Below are 18980 nucleotides of genomic sequence, written 5' to 3'. Positions count from 1 at the left end.
GAACCGTGAGCTTCCGGTCTTCCAGAGTATGAAAGATCTGCATGTGTTGGTCACAAACTACCCAGGCTGTAGAATTTTGTGACAACAGTCAGAATGGATTTGATGACGAATAGATGTGTTTAGGTGTTTAGGACAGGTAAATCTGAAGAATGGGCAGGTGAGAGTGCTTAACCAGTAAAAAGAACATACCACCCAAGCCTGACCACCTGAGTCAACCCCTAGAACCCACAGCATAAACAAAGAACTGACTTCTAAATATTGTCTTTTGGTCTCTGTCTGTGTACCATGGGATGGATGCTCGTGTATGAGCTCACCAGCACACGCGTGCACACACACATCCCACATTATAAATATGATAAAAAAAAAAAAAAAACCCTCAACTATGAATGTAGCTAAAACACAGGCATCCTCAGCACCCACCCCCACACTCTGAGCTTTCAGGAAACCTAACCCTGGCCAGCTTAGGATACCCTCTCTCTCCTCTCTGGTGCCCTCACAATAGGCTTCTCATGAATGCTTCCCTGACTCATCCCTTTACTTACCCACCTGAGTGGATGGCTGTGGAAGAACCAGCCATCTATGTGTTGAAGGTGAGTACCAACCAGGTGGTTCTGAGGCATGTTTGCTATCAAGGCTGTCTCCTACAGTGGTCCACAGTATCTCTTGTTGCTGTAAATCCAAGAGCTTTTCTTTATGTTTTCTCATGAAGGGTACCAGCCTCCCTAGAATAACCCCATGTTCCTTTAGCCTTGCTTTAGATCCAGCCCTTGTGAGGCCCCAGAGAACTGTTCTAGGCTCGGGATGCTGCAGTGGGCCCAGCTTGGAGCCGGTAGCCTACCAGCTCTTGCTGGCATTCGTCTTGACTTCCTTGGTCCTACCTGTCTCCACCCTCAGCCCTCCTACTCCTGGCAAGCAGCACTCTAGCCAAACAGAAGTGGCAGCAGCACCCCTCTGGTGTCTTGTTGGAATTACTGGAAAGGTTGGCTTTGAAACCACAGAGGTGTTTCAAGTACTGGGGGAGAGAACTCAGGAAGCCGCGGAGACAGCAAGACAGCTGAATTAAACAGCATCTGTCTGAGTGAGTCACTGCTCGCCTGCCTGCCACCATAGTCCTTGCATGAACCTTGAGTTAGTGAGACACCTTCTCAGCCCACAAAGTCTCTCCCCGTGGCAGAACCAGTGCACTTAGGTGAAATTTGCCTCAAGAAAGACTCAGGACTCGTCAGAAAGGATTCCCTGAGCTTTATGGGCCCCAAGGTGCTACAGTTTCCTGAATAGTAGTAGGCCAACCCAGTAGTTGGCCAGTTTGTCCTGCCCAAAATAAGTCAGGGCAATTTCACCCTTCTTACACAGCTTCTCCTAAGGCTTGTGGCCCTCTGTTCATGACGGACCGCCTGTGGTTCCAACATGGCATAGTGTATTTAGAAGTCACACAGCTGCCTCTGTCACAGCCTTTTTTGCCTCTGGTGACAGAAGTCACTGGTTTGACAAAATTAGTTTGAAAACTACAATGGAGGCTCTGTCTTTGCCAATCACGTGCCTGGGTTCTGCCTCTCATGGTTTCTCCATGGTCTGTCCAATACAGGAAGCTTGAAAGTCCCCATCTGGAGCAGTAAGGTTACTCCCAAGGCTTGCCAGGAGGAGGGGCAAATGGGGGGGGTTGTTTACAGATCATGGGCCTCCAATAGTCTGTCCAGGGCACCCAGGAGACACTGGGACTGACTCACACCAATCTGCTTCTCTCCCCATTGCTGGGAGAGATTGTCATACCACTGAACAGATGAGCCACTGGCTTCTGTTTGTAGCTTGTTTGGGCATCATAGACAGTGGCTTCATTGATTTGAATGGGAGTCAGGTCTTTGGGCATCAGAAGAGGACTCTGTCTATTCCATCCATATGTAATGATAAAGAGATAACAGCACAGGTTGATTGTAATTGCAAGAGGCCAGCAATGACCCGACTTCCCATGTGTCAGCATCTGTCGCATCTTCTCAGCCCTATGATACTTGTTGCTATTCCCCTTTTGTTTTTATTTTTGGATATGGCCACACTAAATAGCCCAAGCTGGCTTTGAACTTATGACTGTCCCTGCCATAGTCACAGGAGTGCTGAGATTACAGGTGTGTGTCACCACAGCTGCTACTCCCATTTTACAAAGGAGAAACGAAAAGAGCAAGCTTGTTGCAACCCTCTTGATTGGGTCACACACCAAGGAAGAAGTAGAATGTAGACCCCACCCCGGGTTTGCCTGGATGGCCCTTGCTTTCTGCTGCAGCATGATATCATCGCATTGGGTTTCTCAGCTTTTATATTTAAGGACTGAAATTTTTTTTAAATTCTGTAATCCTCTACAACATAAGCACTGCTATGAAAATACACTAATGCTTGTTTGTTTTGTGGTTGTTTCTCCAAGGGCATTTTAGCAAATACACAAATGGTGACCCAGCCCTAGGGAGGTCACATGCTCTCTCTTCTTGCTTCTGTATTTATGTTCTCTTCATCTGGTCCTGCCCTCTGCCTCTCTCCTACGCCTTTGTGTCCCCCCCACCCCACCCCAAGGGTGTTTCTCTATTTCCTACCTCCCCACATCATCTTTTCTGCTCCTTTAGACCTTGGCAGCCAATCCTGTACCTTTAGCATCTCGTTGCCAAGCAACAGGCTTTCTACCTGCCCCATTGTGTTAGAATCTCCATGACAACAAACATTGCCGAAAAGGGGAGGGAGGGAGGAGTCAGGTGGTAGCAAGAACACCCTGTATTTCAGGACAGGACATTCACACCGTTTTGTCAGCAGCAAGATGACCACTCTTGTGGTTCCCAGAGGATGTCATAGTTCATTTAAACCTAAGCCTTCTGAGATGGCTTGTAGTGGTTGGGGAAGACAGACTTCAGCTTAGGGATGTTCATGTGAAGTACAGGGCAGAGAGCCATGAACACTTTTAGTGTGGACAGATGGAGCAGGGCCATGTGAGCTCCTCTCTGTGAGATAGTTCTGAAGCCTAAACAAGTCAGGGCTTCTCAGTCTGGTGAGACAGGCAATGAAGAAGTTTTCCATAGGCCACAGATAGGGCCGTATCTGAGTAAGGTCTTGCCTGGCTTACAGCATTGAGGGTCATAGGTAAAGGAGGAGGGGTATCATAAGCTCTTGGCCACCCACCTTGTCCCCCTCCCATGAGTATAGTGATCAGCAGGTCTCTCTAGAAGGCAAGTAGCCCCATACTATAAGAGCTCTTTCCCGTGGACAGAGCAAACTGCTCTACCTGTACTATTCAAGACAGATCATGTGGACAACTGTCTATCTTAGTACCCAGCATACACAGAGACTCCATGATCACACTTAACCCTGCCTCACTGGCATTCTCCTCAGTGGTTTTGCATCACACGGATTGCAAAGTTTTCCTACTGCCACAGGTTACCACACCCCTGGCACTGAGCACTCCAGGTAGAGGAACAGCTCTGTCTTTTTAAACACCAGGAGGACAATGAGCAAGACACGGTCCCATTATTTTATGCACTCTATGGACAGAAAGTTCTCAGCCCCAAATCAGAGCATTTCAGGTTTGTTTGTTTGATTGATGAACTAATTTTGAGACAGGATCTCACTGAGTGGTATTGTCTTAGTATTCACTTTAGAGATCAGGCTGGCCTTGAACTTACAGAGATCTGTAATTGCAGAGATTCTGCCTCTCAAATGCTAGAAGTAAAGGCATATACCTCCATACCCAGACAGTTCAGGTTCTTAGTTCAGTGGGAGAACAGACAGGCTCTTCTGACTAGAAGGTGTAGAGGGGTACCCACACACCTTCTCCAGCTGTGCTCCTACCTATTTGGCCTGTTCATGTTTTGGTATGTGTGGCCAGGTGACAGGCCCAGTGCAGAACACAGCAGCAACGATACAGGGTACTAATAAGAATGAGTCAGATGCTCCAGACATTGATGCAGAAGGAGTTGGCTGATTTTTCGGGACAGTGATCTGCAGTTTGTAGCTGAGAGGCTTTTTGGGACTCTCCTCTTGGACACAGCGGTTCTCTTTCTAAGAATCAAGTCTAAGGAAATGACTCAAATCACAAACAAAACATACTTGGGTTTATCACACTCTTGTACACGATGGTAGAAAACCTCCAGGCTGTGGTGGCCACGTATTTAATCCCAGTACTCGGAGGCAGAGGCAGGCAGATCTCTAGTCTGAGGCTACCCTGTTCTACAGAGAGAGTTCTGGGACAACCAGGGCTATACAGAGATACCCTATTTATGAAAAACAAAAATAACAAAATAAACAAAACAAACCAAGAAAAACCCCAAAACAAAACAAACAAACAAAAAACAAAACAAAACAAACAAACAAACAAAAAACCCCTAACAGTGGAAAACTGGAAACAGCATTTATGGGCAGCAAGGGTTGACAGATTAGCTCGGGTTCAGGCGATATATCCACATACAATTCATGATCCAATAAGTATATTTTGAATGACTTCTGAAGACTAAAATGTCTATAGTAAAGAGATGTATACATATGCAATAGTACAGTCATAGTTTTATAGTTTGTGTGTACTTTTTTTCTAATATACGTTTTATTTTGTTTTTTTAAGATTTATTTTTACTTATATGTATACATACATGTCAGGTTGTGCTGGTGTATGCAGAGTCCAGAAGAGGGCTTTGGATCTCCCGGAGCAGACATTGTGAGCTGCTTACTTGAGTGCTTGAGACTAGAACTCGGATCCTTGGAAAAGCAGCAAGTGCTCTTAACTGCTGAGCCATCTCTCCAGCTATTTTAAAGTACTTCCCATGTGTTCCTATCCTGAGTGTTTGTTTCATCTTTACTTTTTAATTAATTAATTAATTAATTATTTAATGTATATGAGCACACTGAGCTGTCTTCAGACACACCAGTAGAGGGCATCAGATCCCATTACAGATGGTTGTGAGCCACCATGTGGTTGCTGGGAATTGAACTTGGGACCTCTGGAAGAGCAATCAGTGCTCTTAACCACTGAGCCATCTTTCCAGCTCTTGTTTCATCTTTATGGTTCAGTGATACTTGTCACCCTTGTTTTCTCTAAGCAACTAAAGCTCAAGAAAAGCTGAGCAACTTTCCAGAAGCCACACTCCTTATAGATAGATTCTCCACACATCCTAAAAGTGTCCATGAAAAGCTAATACTGAAACTTGGGCTGGTGAGGGCAGGTGAGAGGTATTTGCTTTGCCTGACCTGTGGTTTCAGGGCCAAGCATGTAAATTCCAGCCCTGAAGAAACTCCACTCTGTTCCTCAGGTAGCCTGTCTCAGACCCGCTATCAGCCCTCCCAAGTGGAGAGCATGTTATGCTGTTCTGAGACCTTAGACCTACACTTCCAGGGTGCTGATGCCCAGTAGCATCATGCTGGCAAAACTCCAGCCCCCACACAGCAAAGTGGCTTGGAGGCTTGGAAGCTATTCTAGAATCCTGGAGAGCTCTCCTCTGCCTTGCCATCAGGAACCTCCCTTCTTCTGGTCCAGCCCAGTGGCCTGCCTTTGCTGAATGAGACCGTTCATCAGCCCAGCTGGAAAACTCATCTATGGAGAAATGCTGGAAGCCTAGGGTTGGGAGAGAAAAAAAATCATAAAGTGAACGTGAGAAATATGGAGACCGTCACCTGGCTCGCTGCCTAGGGCTCACTCTGTCTGATGGAGGTCCCCACTCCCAAGGCTCCACTCACAGCTGCTCCTCCCCCACCCAGCAGCCTGGATCATTCCACCTGGTACCTAAGCTGTCACTTAAGAAACAAAACCTCCAGCTGGTTTCTGAAGTCCTGGTTTACATCTGTGTCCTGCAACTTCGGACTCCAAAGTTTTTAATCTTCATTACAGCAGCCGAACATAGTGCCAGGGTGTTTGGAGTTGGAGGCTGTGAAGCAGGAACATTCTGGATTCCAGGAAAGTACCTGGGAGGAGCAGGGAGGAAAGGAGGTGGGGAGGAGGGGGATCAGGGGAAGAAGAGTGGCTTTTCTGCCCCCTCTGTAGAGTTAGTTGTAGGAAGCTGTGGGCGGGCTTCATGCTTCCCAGGCCTAGCCTAACCTCCCCAGGAGGCATTTATAACAGGCCTCCAGCCCCCTGTGATTTGTGGGACAGTTTTAAACCGCTGATTTTCATTAGCACTAAATCATTTCTCTTGGCTAATTGAAAAGGAACCAAGGATACTGCTTTGAGTGGAGCCACTGGATGGAGCAATTCAGCAATAGGCCAGATATGCTGACAGCAGGAGTCTGTAGCCAGGAAGTTCTGAGGCCCCTCCCTGAACTTCAGACTTCACTTCTGCATCTGAAGCCAGGCACTGAGATAAGCAAGTCCCAGAATGAAGAACTAGAAAATGTGGGGTGTTGTTGTTTTAAGCTCGAGGGTAGAGGTTAGATATTTGGAAGAACTTCTAGCCCAGGGAAAAGAGATGACTGGTTCTGAGATCGAGGAGGAAGGTAGTTTGAAATCTCAGGGTGCCCTGCCTTTGGCGGCCTGAGTGTAGGTTCCCTCATGGTCAGGGAAGCATTCAGAAGCCACTGTTGGGAATAGCAGGGCTGGGCTGGAGGTGGTGCGGAGCTCCCGCCTGATGATTCCCTCAGAGTCCAGTTTGAGGGCCTGAGATTACCTCAGGAGCCCCAGCTTTCTCTGTAAGCACATGCCACTATTAGGTCAGAAAGGAGGCCATGCCAGTGTGGAGGATCAGGGAATTCTTAAGAACTGGCAGAGGCCTGGGGCTCAGAGGGAGGGAAGTAGTGCCTCTGAACAACCTAAATCCCTGTTGTGAGCTAGGAGCCAGCCAGGCGGACTCGGGGTACTGAGCCCACACTGCTCTTTTGCCAAGTCGTAACCATTTCCTCTGCCTTCTGCCAATCCTCTGCCCACTCAGTGGGTGCATTAGCTGCCGGCCCTTGTCTTCTCTCTGTGCTGCGGAGGGTGATCCCCATCTCTGCCAAGGACTTGGCAGCTGAATTGGCGAGGGATGTCCCAAACACCTCTTAGATTGTCCTTTGTCTGCTCTCAGAGGCTGTCAAAGGTTAGAGGCTAGACCAGACTGACACTAGCAAATGTCTTGAGGCTCCATCCTCAACCCCGAGTTTCTTTACAGCTCCAGATCTGAGAAAGACTGAGTTTTTAACGTTGACGGGAGGCCAAGTGATGACTCAGGACAGGCTCCTTCCTTGCAGGCCGAGGATGCCATCTTTGCCTGTACATCCTGCCCCAGGTATCACACATGTATCATATCAGGTCCATAACTCCATTCTCCAAGGAAAGCCAGATGCTAATACAGGCCACCAGACTGGATTGGAAACAGGTCAAAGGGAAGGACAGCAAGGGGCGAGTGTAGTTGGTGAAGTGCTTGGCATGCAAACATCATGATCTGAGTTCAGTTCCCAGTGCATTTATGTACCTAAAAGCTGGGGACATGGTGGCATGTGCTTATACATCCATTGCTGGAGACGGGTAGCAATAGGAGGACAGTCAGCCTAGCTGAATTAGTAAGTGCCAGATCATAACGAGAGACCTAGTTTCAAAAAAAAAAAAAAAAAAAAAAAAAAAAAGCAAGGTTAGCCAGGTGGTAGTGGTCCATGTCTTTAATTCTAGCACTCAGGAGGCAGATACAGAAGAATTTCTGAGCTTGAAGCCAGTGTCTAGTCTACAGAATGAGTTCCAGGATAGCCAGGGATAGAAAGAAACTTCTCAAAAAAAAAAAAAAAAAAAAAAAAAGAAAGAAAGAAAGAAAGAAGGAAAGAAAAAGAAAGAAAAGGGAAAGAAAGGCAAGGTTAAACTGGCTCATTTGTAAACAAATTTTTAAAAATGTGTGTGTTTAAGAACGTGTGATGAGGGGTGAGGGTGAACATTTGTGTTTTTGTATATGTGTACACGTATGTGTGTATGGGAGCATGTGTATGTGTGTTATGAGAGTGTGTGACTATGTGTATTTATGAGTGTATTGTGTGTGTGTATGTTGGTTTACCTGTGCTTGTATGTAAGTGTGTGCCCCTGTATGTCTGGTCTGGGTGTGAGTGTGTATATTTGTGGGGAGTGGGAACATATCTCTGTGTGTTGGATGCAAGTATGTATGTTTTACTCTATGGAACATATAAACAGCAGAAATATGTTGATTGTAGTTCTGGAAGCTGTGACATTACAGATTCATTGTCTGATAAAGGCTGCCTTTCATCCCGACTCTTCTGTGCCTTCAAGTCACAGAAGGGCCGGAGCATCTATTAAGCCACGTGGAAGAAGGCACTAACCCTGTTTATAGGAACTCTGTCCTAACTTAGTCATTTCCTAGGGGCCTGGCCTTTGAATGTTACACACAGAGATCAGTTTCAGCACATGAAACAAAATCATTCAGACCAAGGAAGTATGTATGTGTGTGTTGCGTGGAGTTTGTCCAAAGGGCAAAGCAGTGTAAGCCACATCTTTGCTGTAGCACCAAAGGGCACAGCTGTCTGTTCTCTGTGATGGCTCAGCCCCCAGACACAGGTATCTGTTCCTGGTGATCCCAGGAAGCAGACTGGGGTCTCAGCCAGAAGAGCCTGGGTGGAGGTTGGGTTATACATAGGAAGGAATTCTGATCAGGATTACAGCAGCAAAAGAGACCCTGTGGCTGATGAAGTGAGACAGCTTACAGCGAAGTTCATATGGCCCATGCATCCTACCTACTCTCCCATCCCAGACGTTGCCCCTAGACTATCTTCCTGTATGAGGGTATTGTGTGCATACCTAATGTCCTCTGAGGCCAGAAGAGGGCTTCAGATCCTATGGGACTGGAGCTATAGACATTCGTGAACCACCATGTGAGTACTAGGAGTATTGTGTGCCAGGAATACAACCCAAGTCCTTTGGGAGAGGAGCCAGTGCTTTTAAATGTTATCTCTCTAGCCTGCTTTAGTCTTAAAAATTATATTGCTTTAAAATTCTGGAGAGATGGCTCAGTAGTTAAGAGCACTGACTGCTCTTCCAGAGGTCCTGAGTTCAATTCCCAGCAACCACATGGTAGCTCACAACCATCTGTAATGGGATCTGGTGTCCTCTTCTGGTGTGGTGTGTCTGAAGACAGCTACAGTGTGCTCATATAAAATAAAATAAATCAATATTTTAAAAATTCTGTGTATGTCTATATGAGGGTGTGTGCACTTGAATGCACATGTCCACGGAGTATGGGGGTGGGATCAGATCCCCTGGAGGATGGGTTACAGGCAGCTGTGAACTGCATGCTGTAGATGTTGGAGACAGAACTCGGGTCCTTTGAAAGAACAGTATGTTTTGTCTTCTTTTCAATGCTTATTATGTGTTGGTGTCTGAGGAGGTTGAAGGGCTGTCAGATCTCCTGTAAATTAGGGTCACAGTTTGTCATGAGCTATCTGATGTGGAAGCTGGGAATCAAACTCAGGCTGCCTTCAAGAACATGTAAGCTCTTAACCACTGGCCCATCTCTCCCGCCCAAAGCAGTAGACTCTTAACTGCCCAGGCTTCTCACCTGCCCCTGCCCTACTTTTAAACATATGAAAACTCAGCTTGCTGTGAAGCTTTGGACATGCACTCCATTCCGGTCCTACATAAATCAGTGACAATGAAGTTTAGGTCAGAAACGAAACCTTCTGTGCAGTGTCCACTCTGCCTTGAAATGGCTAACATGGGCGCTGACCACAGAGAGATCAGCGCTGTGCTGAGGACTTGCCTCGCCAACAGGCAGGACAGTGTAAGAGTGAGACCGTTGTACCCCTTCCTTTCATATCTAGTGCTCCGGGCTGCCTCTAGACCTCAGGCACAAAGCATCAGTGCCCATATTTGCATAGCAGTGTGAGGGGATGGGGAAGATGAGGCTGTAGCAAATTCTGGTGGCTCGGGATCTGCATTTAGCTACTTCTCTGAACTATGTGGAATGCTCCAGGCTCTTCTCTCCCCTGTCCCCTCTCTTCCTTTATTCCCCTCCACCTTTTTTATTCCAGTGTTCTATATCCATCCTCTTCATGGTGTGGTGTGGTTAAGATGTTCCGACCTTGTGAAATGGGCATCTTAACTGCTTCCTCCAAAGAGCGGCGGCGCCTTTAACAGGCACTTGCGGGAGGAGCTGTCCTATCAGCACCACGGCGGAGACTGCGGGCTGCCGCTCAAGGGCAAGTAGGGCAGAGGAAAGGAGGTCTAGAACTAGCAATCTGGAGAGTTCCCCAGCCTCACAAGGGACCGCCTTCCTCCCGACGCCTGTCCCAGGCCTTGCAGAATCGAGGAAGCTAGCACTTAGGTTCTCACTACCTTCTGAGCTAGAGTAAAATATTTATAGGCCCAAAATACTTCTTGGCTCTGGGATTTGCAGAGCATTAAGCCAGTTAGCTGGCATTTGTCCTGATCCGTCCTGGGCCTGAGTGAACAGTCTGAAGAGCTTGGGTGGAGGCAGGAAAGGAGGCAGGTCCCAGCTGCTAAGTGAGAAGATGCAGGGGGCTACCCACAAGCACAGGCTCAGGAGCTATCTGGACCATCCAGGTGCCACCCAGCTCTGCCCTCTGTAGGCTGTGTGATCCTGAGGAAGACCCTTAACCTCCCTGCAGTCTGTGCCTCTGAAGCAGGGACAGTAGAGACACAAGTTATTGCAGGTGCAATGTTTAGAATGGTGTCAGACACGCAGCCTGGAAAGGCAACTTAAAAAGAATTTAGTTTAAAAATAACATATAAGGGGCTGGAGAGATGGTGTATGGGTTAAAAGCACTTCTGGCTCTTGGAAAGGACTCACGACAGGCAGCTCACAACTGCTTGTAACTCCAGCTCCTGAGGATCCTTTGTCCTCCAGTGGCACCTGGGGCTAACATGCATACACACACACACACACACACACACACACACACACACACACACACACTATTGAAAAATAAATAAAACTTTAAATATGTGTTTGACATACCAGGATGAGTGTGTGAGAGTAGACAGTTGGAGACAAAAGGGGGTATCGTGGAGTGAACAAGATGTAAGTTTTGGTGAGGCTGCCATATACTGCTTGGGTCCTGGCATTGCTCTACCTGAAGCCCCCAGCCCCTTGACTTACCTGCAGAACATCAGACAGTCCCATTAGGCATCTGAATGTGGGAGGAGGGACAGATTTCTCTCTAACATAACTTCTGCCACCACCATGTGCCTGTCACCATGCTGAGTATCTCATTCTTATTCCCTCCTGTAATCTTCCTGAAAGCCCATGGCCAGATTTTGCAGGTGAGGACTCCAAGCTTAGAAAACTTGACTGTCTAAAGCCACAAAGCAAGAGCTGGCAAGCCTTCCAGACCACTGGAAGCCTTTATACTTAGTGTGACATGACATGGTTCTCAAGCTGTTTAGTCTCCTCCCCTTTTATGGTAGACAGTTGGGTGGAATCTGGGCCGTGTATATTCTGCTGAAGAGCTCTAACAGGAGAATCAGGCAGCTTAGCCTCCAATCTGGGGACATGGGATGAGGGATATAGAAAAAGAAGGTTATTTAAGGGCGTGGGTTAGCAAAGTCTAACAATGCAAGAAGCCCTGGATTTGATCTCTAGCACTGAATACCAGATACAGAGGCAGATACCTGTGATCCCAGTGAATGGAAGTGGAGGCAGGAGGTCATATGGTCAAGGTCATCCTTGGTTACACACTGAATTTCAGCCTAGAATATGTGCATTTCTGTCTCAAACAGATAAACAAATACTAGTGATAAAATAGTAAAGATAGGCAGAGTTGTTGTCTTTGAGGTCCTAACAACCCTATTTGTTGAATGCTAGATGAGGCATGGTTCTAAGTATTTTGCATATAACTAGCTTACTTACTGAAACTGTGTTAGTAGGGTAGGTGCTGGTCTTGGTTTCATTTTGTAGAATGCTAAGCTCAAGTTCTAGAACTTGCCAGGGGTCATACCAAGAGCAAATGGCAGAGCCAGGCTTTGGGTCCAGAAACTTTGGTGGCTCCAAGCTCTATTCTTAATCACTGTAGTACTCAGTCTCTTTGAAGAGCAGGGTCTGAATGGTGGAGCTGATGGATAGACCCATGGGTGTGCGAAATCCTGTACCAAGCCACCATTTCCAAGACTGTCAAGTGACAGCCCTGTGGCTGCCTCTCCACTGAGGCTTCACTAGACACCACATCCTTCTCTGGCTACGATGTCTCCATGCTGCTTTGTTTTGTGCTCTTCTGGTGCTCACTGTCCAGGATTCTTGGTGTATCTTTCAGTCCATGAGAGCAGAACCCGGTGTCTGCCATCTTGGTTGACATAGCACCTGACAAAGTGCATGGCAAGTGGATGTCACCCAGCTAGGGTGTGTGAATGTCAAACAAAGAGAGCATGCCAAAAGCCCTTTGGGAAGTGGGATGCTGTCTGAAATAAGGAATACCAACTCCCTAATGTAACTTGTTGAGAACGGGGATCCTCTGAATGGGGAAACTAAGGGACTCCCAGGACCTTGTTCTTCACGGAGACCAAAGGAATGAATGTCAGATCAGAGTGCATAGTGATTTGAGGGTGTCTACCTCCCTTTCCCTTCCTCTCTCACTCCCTCTCCCCTCCCCTCATAAAATAGTTCTTGCTTCTCCTTCCAGCTCCATCCCTAGCTTTCTTCTGCCCTTGACCCTCTTCCTAAGATGCACTGTGAAGTGGTCATAAAGGATGATAGTACTAGTAGCCACCTTGAATAAAGTCCAGCATCTCCCCAACATTATCTTATTCTGCCTGTCCAGGACCCAAAACAACGAGAAGTGAGGGCAGAGCAGGAGCAGAGTGAGCCCTAGAGCAACTGCAGAATCCCCAAAACCATTTGGCTCACTAAAAATACAGTAGGTGCCACAGCTAGCAAGCATTTGGATATGTCTCAGGAGAAAATATCTGGGTCTATTGATGACCTCAGGAGGGACCATTGTCCATGTCTCAGCTCAGAGCACCCCTCTATGTGTCTTTCTTCACCTTTCCCCCCTTTCCCACCTTTTGTACAATCTTCCTCCTAAGCTGTATTAGTCAGAGTTCTCTAAAGACACAGAACAGACAGAATGAGTATGAACATATATTCATTTATATAGTCACTTATTAATATAGTCATAGCATTCATTCAATAAACCCCACATATATTTATGGGATTTATTAGAGTGGCTTATAGGCTGTGGTCCAAATGATTCAACAATGGCTATCTCCTGACAGAAAGTCCAAGAATTCTACAGTTTTTCAGTCTATGGGACTGGATGTCTGTTATTGGAGACCTAGAGGATCCTTGAGAGGTGCTGGGCTTCGGTGTACACTGGAATCCCAAATAATAAGGTTCTGCTACCAGCAAAGGAAGCAGCAGGATAGATGAACTTGTCAGCAAGAGTGAAGGCAAGCAGGCAAAAAGCAAAAGCATCCTTCTACATCCTTTCATGTGTTTATACTTAGGGTGACTCTTCCTATCTTAAATTGTCCAATCAATAAAATCCCTGACAGTGATGCCCAGCTGCTTGGGTTTAAGTTGATTCTAGATGTAGTCAAGTCGACAACCAAGATTAACCATCATATAAGTTTCTCCCCTACCCAACATGTATCACTAGCCACCAACTGTGTCCAGGCTGGATTACATCTATTATCTCTCCCTCACTCTTCCTTTGGGGCCCTTATCATCTCTCACCTTAACCAGCCTGTGGCAAACAGAGTGAGGGGGCAGGGAACACGTAAGATATAAGGAATGTTGGGGGAAGAAAAGAAGGAAAGCCTCATCCCCCCTGCTGCCCATGAATGATTCTCTTCTGCTCTTGTTTCCAACCTATGGACTAAATCTGTCTCCTCAGCTCTATCTCTGAAAGACTCAGAACAGCCATCATAGCAAGGAATGAGTCCATCATGGAACAAGGGATGTGGCAGCTGAAGCTGGGCACCACTGGTGGTGAATGTGGCCTCTGGATCCACAGAGCTCATCCCATCTGCAGTGTGTCTTGGCTTAACTCTGTTACCCACAGCATCATCTTCCTGTCTGGTGAAAGGGGAGTAGTAAACTTACCGACTCAGGCTGTTGTAAGGATCAGAAACGATGTTTCACTAAGAAGCTGTTCCCGGACACACAGGGAATAGCTTGGTAAGGACAGGTGTATGTGCTGGGCCTTCTTTATGTTCCCCTTACAGATGCTCGCTACCTGGAGATGCACACTCGAAGGCAAACCAGGAAAGCCCCTCTGTGACCCCTCTGCCACAGGCGAGAATAATTTGTTGTCTGAGGAGTGATTATTCATTACTCTGAGGCTAATGTGCTTGAGGACAATGACTGTCACCTATCTCTTAGAAGACTACCTTCTGAGGAAGAGGGTCAAGTAAGGTCCCAGCTGCAGTGGAGAGGCAGGGCGGGGCCCCTGCATCCCACCAAGGCAATGTTTTAAAAGTTCTCTCTTGATGCTTTTAAGAAAATGATGACCTAGTGAAGGTGGCAGGGGTGTGGTTATACCCCATTAGCAAGGAAGCTAGAAGCCGCTTGGCCTTCAGACTGTGAGAGCTAGAAATCGGGCCAGCCCTAGCCAGAGGCAAGGGAGTCCAGAATAGGCCCTGCAGCACTAGGAGCTGGAGCTCCCTGGCAGATGAGGTAGGTAAGCTGGCTCCTAATGGCGGCTTGGGGTGGCCTTTGAATCAAAAGCAACACTGTGGAGACACTCTGAACCAAGAGACAATTTCTAGATTCTCTTAAAGGTATAGTTTCCAGAAGGGATGGTGGTCTGAGGGGCCTAATGGGATTTGGATTGGGATTAAGAATGAAAGCAGAAATGGGCCATGCAGCTGCTTACCATGGGGGGCTGGAACACAGAAGGCCACCCAAAGCCTTTGCTGTGAGTGGACCACAGGTTAGCTCAATCTTAGTGCCTGGTACAGCTCAGTGTTCAAGGCAAGGTCAGCAGCTTGAGTTCCCATAAACCTCAGAGCTAATGCTCAGTGCTGACCGCTAAAAGGTGGGTGGGGCTGGGTAAAAGGAGGACAACAGGCTAAACCTGCTCTCAACCCCACTAGGGCCATGGGCAACTCACTCCTGTTGAAGGACTCATGGTCTGTACCCCAGTATTTGTCAATATTATCCTGCCTTCATTTTTCAGGCTAAGCATGGGCATGTTGAATACTTTCCTGTGTTCTAGCAGGATTGCTTAAGCTCCTCCTAGGTTTCTTTGGGAGTGACTTAGAGTTTTTGTTGCTGTGAACAGACACCATGACCAAGGCAACACTTATAAAGAATATTTAATTGGGGCTGGCTTACAGATGCAGGGGTTTGTCCGTTATGGTCAAGGTGGGAAATACGGCAGTGTCCGGGCAGGCATGGTGCTGAAGAGCCGAGAGTTCTACGTCTTGTTCTGAAGGCAGTCAGGGAAAACTACTGTCTTTCAGGCAGATAAGAGAAGAGGGTCTCTAAACCCATCCCACGGTGTGACACACTTCCTAACAGTGCCCCTGGACCAAGCATAGTCAAACCAGCCCAGGGAGGGAACTTATTGGTCCCTTCATGTGGGACTGAGGACAAGCTGGGCAGGCAAAAAGTGACCCACTCTCTCAGTCCTGGTGGGCAGGCTCCGAACACAGTGGGGAAGTGGGAGTCAGATGAACCTCGCTGCCTGTGGTCCTGCAGGCAATGACACGGTAGGGACAGAAGAGAACTTGTCATGGCTTCTGAATGCACGTGGCTCTGCTAACCCCCTCTAATGGAGCAGGTGGAAGGTCCTATAGCTTATCCAGTGATGGCCTCAGGACACCCAAATATGAGTGAGAGGAAAGGAGAGAGGGCATGGTTTCTTTGTCTTGTCATTTGCCGGGAAATCCAGCCTGTGTACACTCTGACTCGGAGACTTCAAGCTGTTTGTACAAACCCAACCCTGCTCAACACTTAGCGATGACTTCTTATGGACTAGTCCAGAAATGGTCCCAGGTCAAAGGTCAGGGAAAAGCATAAACAACCCCAGTCAGCTGCTCAGTGCTTCTGTCATCAAGAAAGCAGCTGTCTGGGTGGCCTCAGGTGGACAGGCCAAGTTTTGAGAATTTTCTTCGCAATCCACAAAGGTCCTTGTCACCACTGTTGCAGCGATGACAGTTTATCCAGCAAAAAGGCAACCTAAGTATTTTCATTGTACATAAATCTTTGCCCAAATCTTTATTCATGTTCTCTGGACAGTTTTTTTTTTAGACGTGATATTGTTCCCACAGTGAAATAAAGAAAAGACCTTGGGCTGGAGAGATGGCTCAGTGGTTAAGAGCACTGACTGCTCTTCTAGAGGTCCTGAGTTATATTCCCAGCAACCACATGGTGGTCACAACCATCTGTAATGAGATCTGATGCCTCTTCTGGTGTGTCTGAGGACAGTGACAGTGTACTCACATATATAAAATAAAACTAAATCTTTCTTTAAAAGTTAAAAAAAAAAGGCCTGGTGCTCTTACCAATGGCCCATGCTATAATTTTCAATAAGATAGTAGCCTTGATATTAACAGATGAGAGCTCTTTTAATTGCATGTTTAAAATTTTGAATGGAAGCCCAGCCTGGTGGCAGACATCTTTAATCCCAAGCACGTGGGAGTCAGACACACTGACCTCTGTGGATTTTAGTTTGTTCTACTTATCGGGTCCCAGGCCAGGATGCAAAGATGCAGATGGAGCCTTTGGTCTCTGTTTTGGACGGACCGTATAATGCTGTGAGTTTTTGTTTGTTTACCCTCCTTTCTCTTGCATGGAGAAGGTCCTGTCTTTTGAGGCAATAACTCTTTGCTTTTCACATGTGCATGAGGCATCTCTATAGTTTTTTTGAATGTCTGCAAAAGGTTCTTTTTAAAAAATCCATATAGAGATTTTAACTTTTATGTATTCAAAATCTATTGGCATTTCCATGACTTTGATGTGGTGCTTAAGTCTTTCTCTCCTGGGGGCTGGAGAGATGGCTCAGCGGTTCAGAGCACTGACTGCTCTTCCAGAGGTCCTGAGTTCAATTCCCAGCAACCACATTGTGGCTCACAACCATCTGTAATGAGATCTGATGCCCTTTCCTTCTGTTGTGTCTGAAGACAGCTACAGTGTACTCATATATAATAAATAAATTTTCCATTAAAAAATAAGTTCTCTTCTATAACAAACGTATGGACGTGTTCATGTTTGTATTCTGTAAATTCTTATATTTTGATTTTTTTTTAAGGCTTAACTTTAATTGATCTAAATCTTATTACATGTGTCTTTGTAAAGTGCTACAAATTCTCTTTGAATTGAGAGTAATCCACTCCTTAACATGGCAGAACTTGGGGAGGGAGTGAGGGGAGGGAGAGAGAGAACCGGAAGGGAGCAGGATCCTTAATGGATCAAGGCTGAAGAGAAGGATGAAGGGCTGTTGACTGGAGGTTATCTGGGGCAGCTGCTTCGACCTGCAAGTGTGGGGCAGGAAGTGGCAGAGGACAGTTTACCAGGGCAGGAGGTAGGTGAGGAACCAGTAAAGACTCTAGGCCAGGTGCTCAACCCCCCCATGATTGTGGGGTAGGGAAAACTGGCTTATCAACAAGGAAGGTAAGAGAGACAGGAGCAAAGTCAAGGGGCGCTAAACAAAGCCCACGTGTAGAGCATGCTCCCAGAGCCTTTTTAAACACAGACATGTTTGTCTAGAGTTAGGCAGGAAGCCCAATGGCTCTCTGTCAATGCCAGCATCATTCTTATATACTAGGGACAGGGACTTGGGACTTGACCTGACATTCTCCTTTTGTCCCCTCTCTGCAGGATCCTAGTGCCTCCCTACCTCTGCCACTGACCATGAATGGAATGGCCAACGTGAATTCCGCCAGCCGCCCACACCATGTCTCTTCCATCCCTGTGCCTCGAGCGTCCTCACAGACCAGGACCCCAGGCGCTTCTCCTCAGCTGCGGCCTCGCCAACAGGCTGACTTGGCCCCAAGTCCCCAGCGAGGGGCCTCTCCAAGAAGGGGCAAGGCTGCAGTCTCTTCTAGAAACTCATCCCCCAAGGCCTACAGGGGAAGAGGAACCCCCAGGGCTGCAGGGCCAGCCAGGGAACTGGCTGGGAGCATAGAAAGTCTTCCCAGCTCCCCTTGGAATAGCCCCCGGGTAACCCCCAAAACAGCCCTGTCCAGTCAGGCAGGATCTAGAAGAGCTGGGGAGACACCAAGTACTCAGAGGAAGAAGACCCAGGAAGGAATTCCAGTTCGCCAGACCAGAGGAAGGAGCCCGCCCCAGACAAGCTGTCTTGGAGAGACACAAATTCCAGGGCCTCCTGAAGGTCGAATGCCTCCTGGCTGCCAGGGAAAAGATCAAAGAAACATCAACTACAAAATCCCTAGGTGTCTAGAGTCTGATGAAGGGGAAGCTTTGGGGACTTCCTCTCCAGTGTGCAGCCCTGTGCAGAGCTTGCGGCCCTCCGCGCCTCCTGGGGTCATTAGCTTTTCCTCAGCCCATCAGCAGAGCCAGCCAATCACAGCCACGGTGGCCCCCTTTCAGTATAGGTAAGCTGGGAGAGAAAGGGGAACTGAGAGGAGATCAAGGGCAAACTCAAGAGAGCAGAGGCTTTGGTGACAAACATCAGGTGGAGAACACAGGGCCAGAGGTTAGGAGCGGGGACAGCTAGAAACACGGAGTGTGGTAAACTGAGTTAGGACTGTAACCTAAAGTCTTTGGGTTTTCTCCCCTCGGGGGCCATGACCAAAAACAAGAACTCGTTAAGAGTATCCTAAAGTGTTCACACTCTCTTGAAAATGATGAAACTATATTTGTTGGGAAAAGGATAAAGAGAGTGTGTGTATGGGGCGGGGTGGGGGGGACTATGTCCCCCATAAGGTACGGCGAGATATGGAGGCAAGGGGCATGCCTCTGGGGGACCCATGTTGGGAATCCCTTTCCCCCGAGGGACCAGCCGCACAACTGACCGTATAGTACAGAATAGTTTATTCAGGTCATGGGGGAGTTAAGAGGGTGGTAGAGGCAGAGAGAGAAGAGAGGAGTAGAGAAGTAGAGGAGTGGAGACCAGCCATGAGTATGTGGAGAGAGAGA

General features: G+C 47.4%; 1 protein-coding gene across 1 annotated transcript in view; it reads left to right on the top strand.

Moving 5' to 3' along the window:
* Positions 1 to 18980, top strand: part of NAV1 (neuron navigator 1) — a 247604-nt gene that overhangs the window by 56014 nt on the left and 172610 nt on the right. Inside the window, exon 2 of the mRNA XM_080918567.1 lies at positions 17700 to 18436. Coding sequence (XP_080774693.1) covers positions 17733 to 18436 — 704 coding nt within the window. The 5' untranslated portion in view covers positions 17700 to 17732. The remainder of the gene's footprint in view (positions 1 to 17699; positions 18437 to 18980) is intronic.

The sequence above is a fragment of the Micromys minutus genome (assembly GCF_963924665.1).
Source record: "Micromys minutus genome assembly, chromosome: 6".
NCBI classification, from domain to species: domain Eukaryota; kingdom Metazoa; phylum Chordata; class Mammalia; order Rodentia; family Muridae; genus Micromys; species Micromys minutus.
The sequence above is the reverse complement of the archived record's forward strand: the minus strand, read 5'-3'. Positions and strand labels throughout refer to the sequence as shown.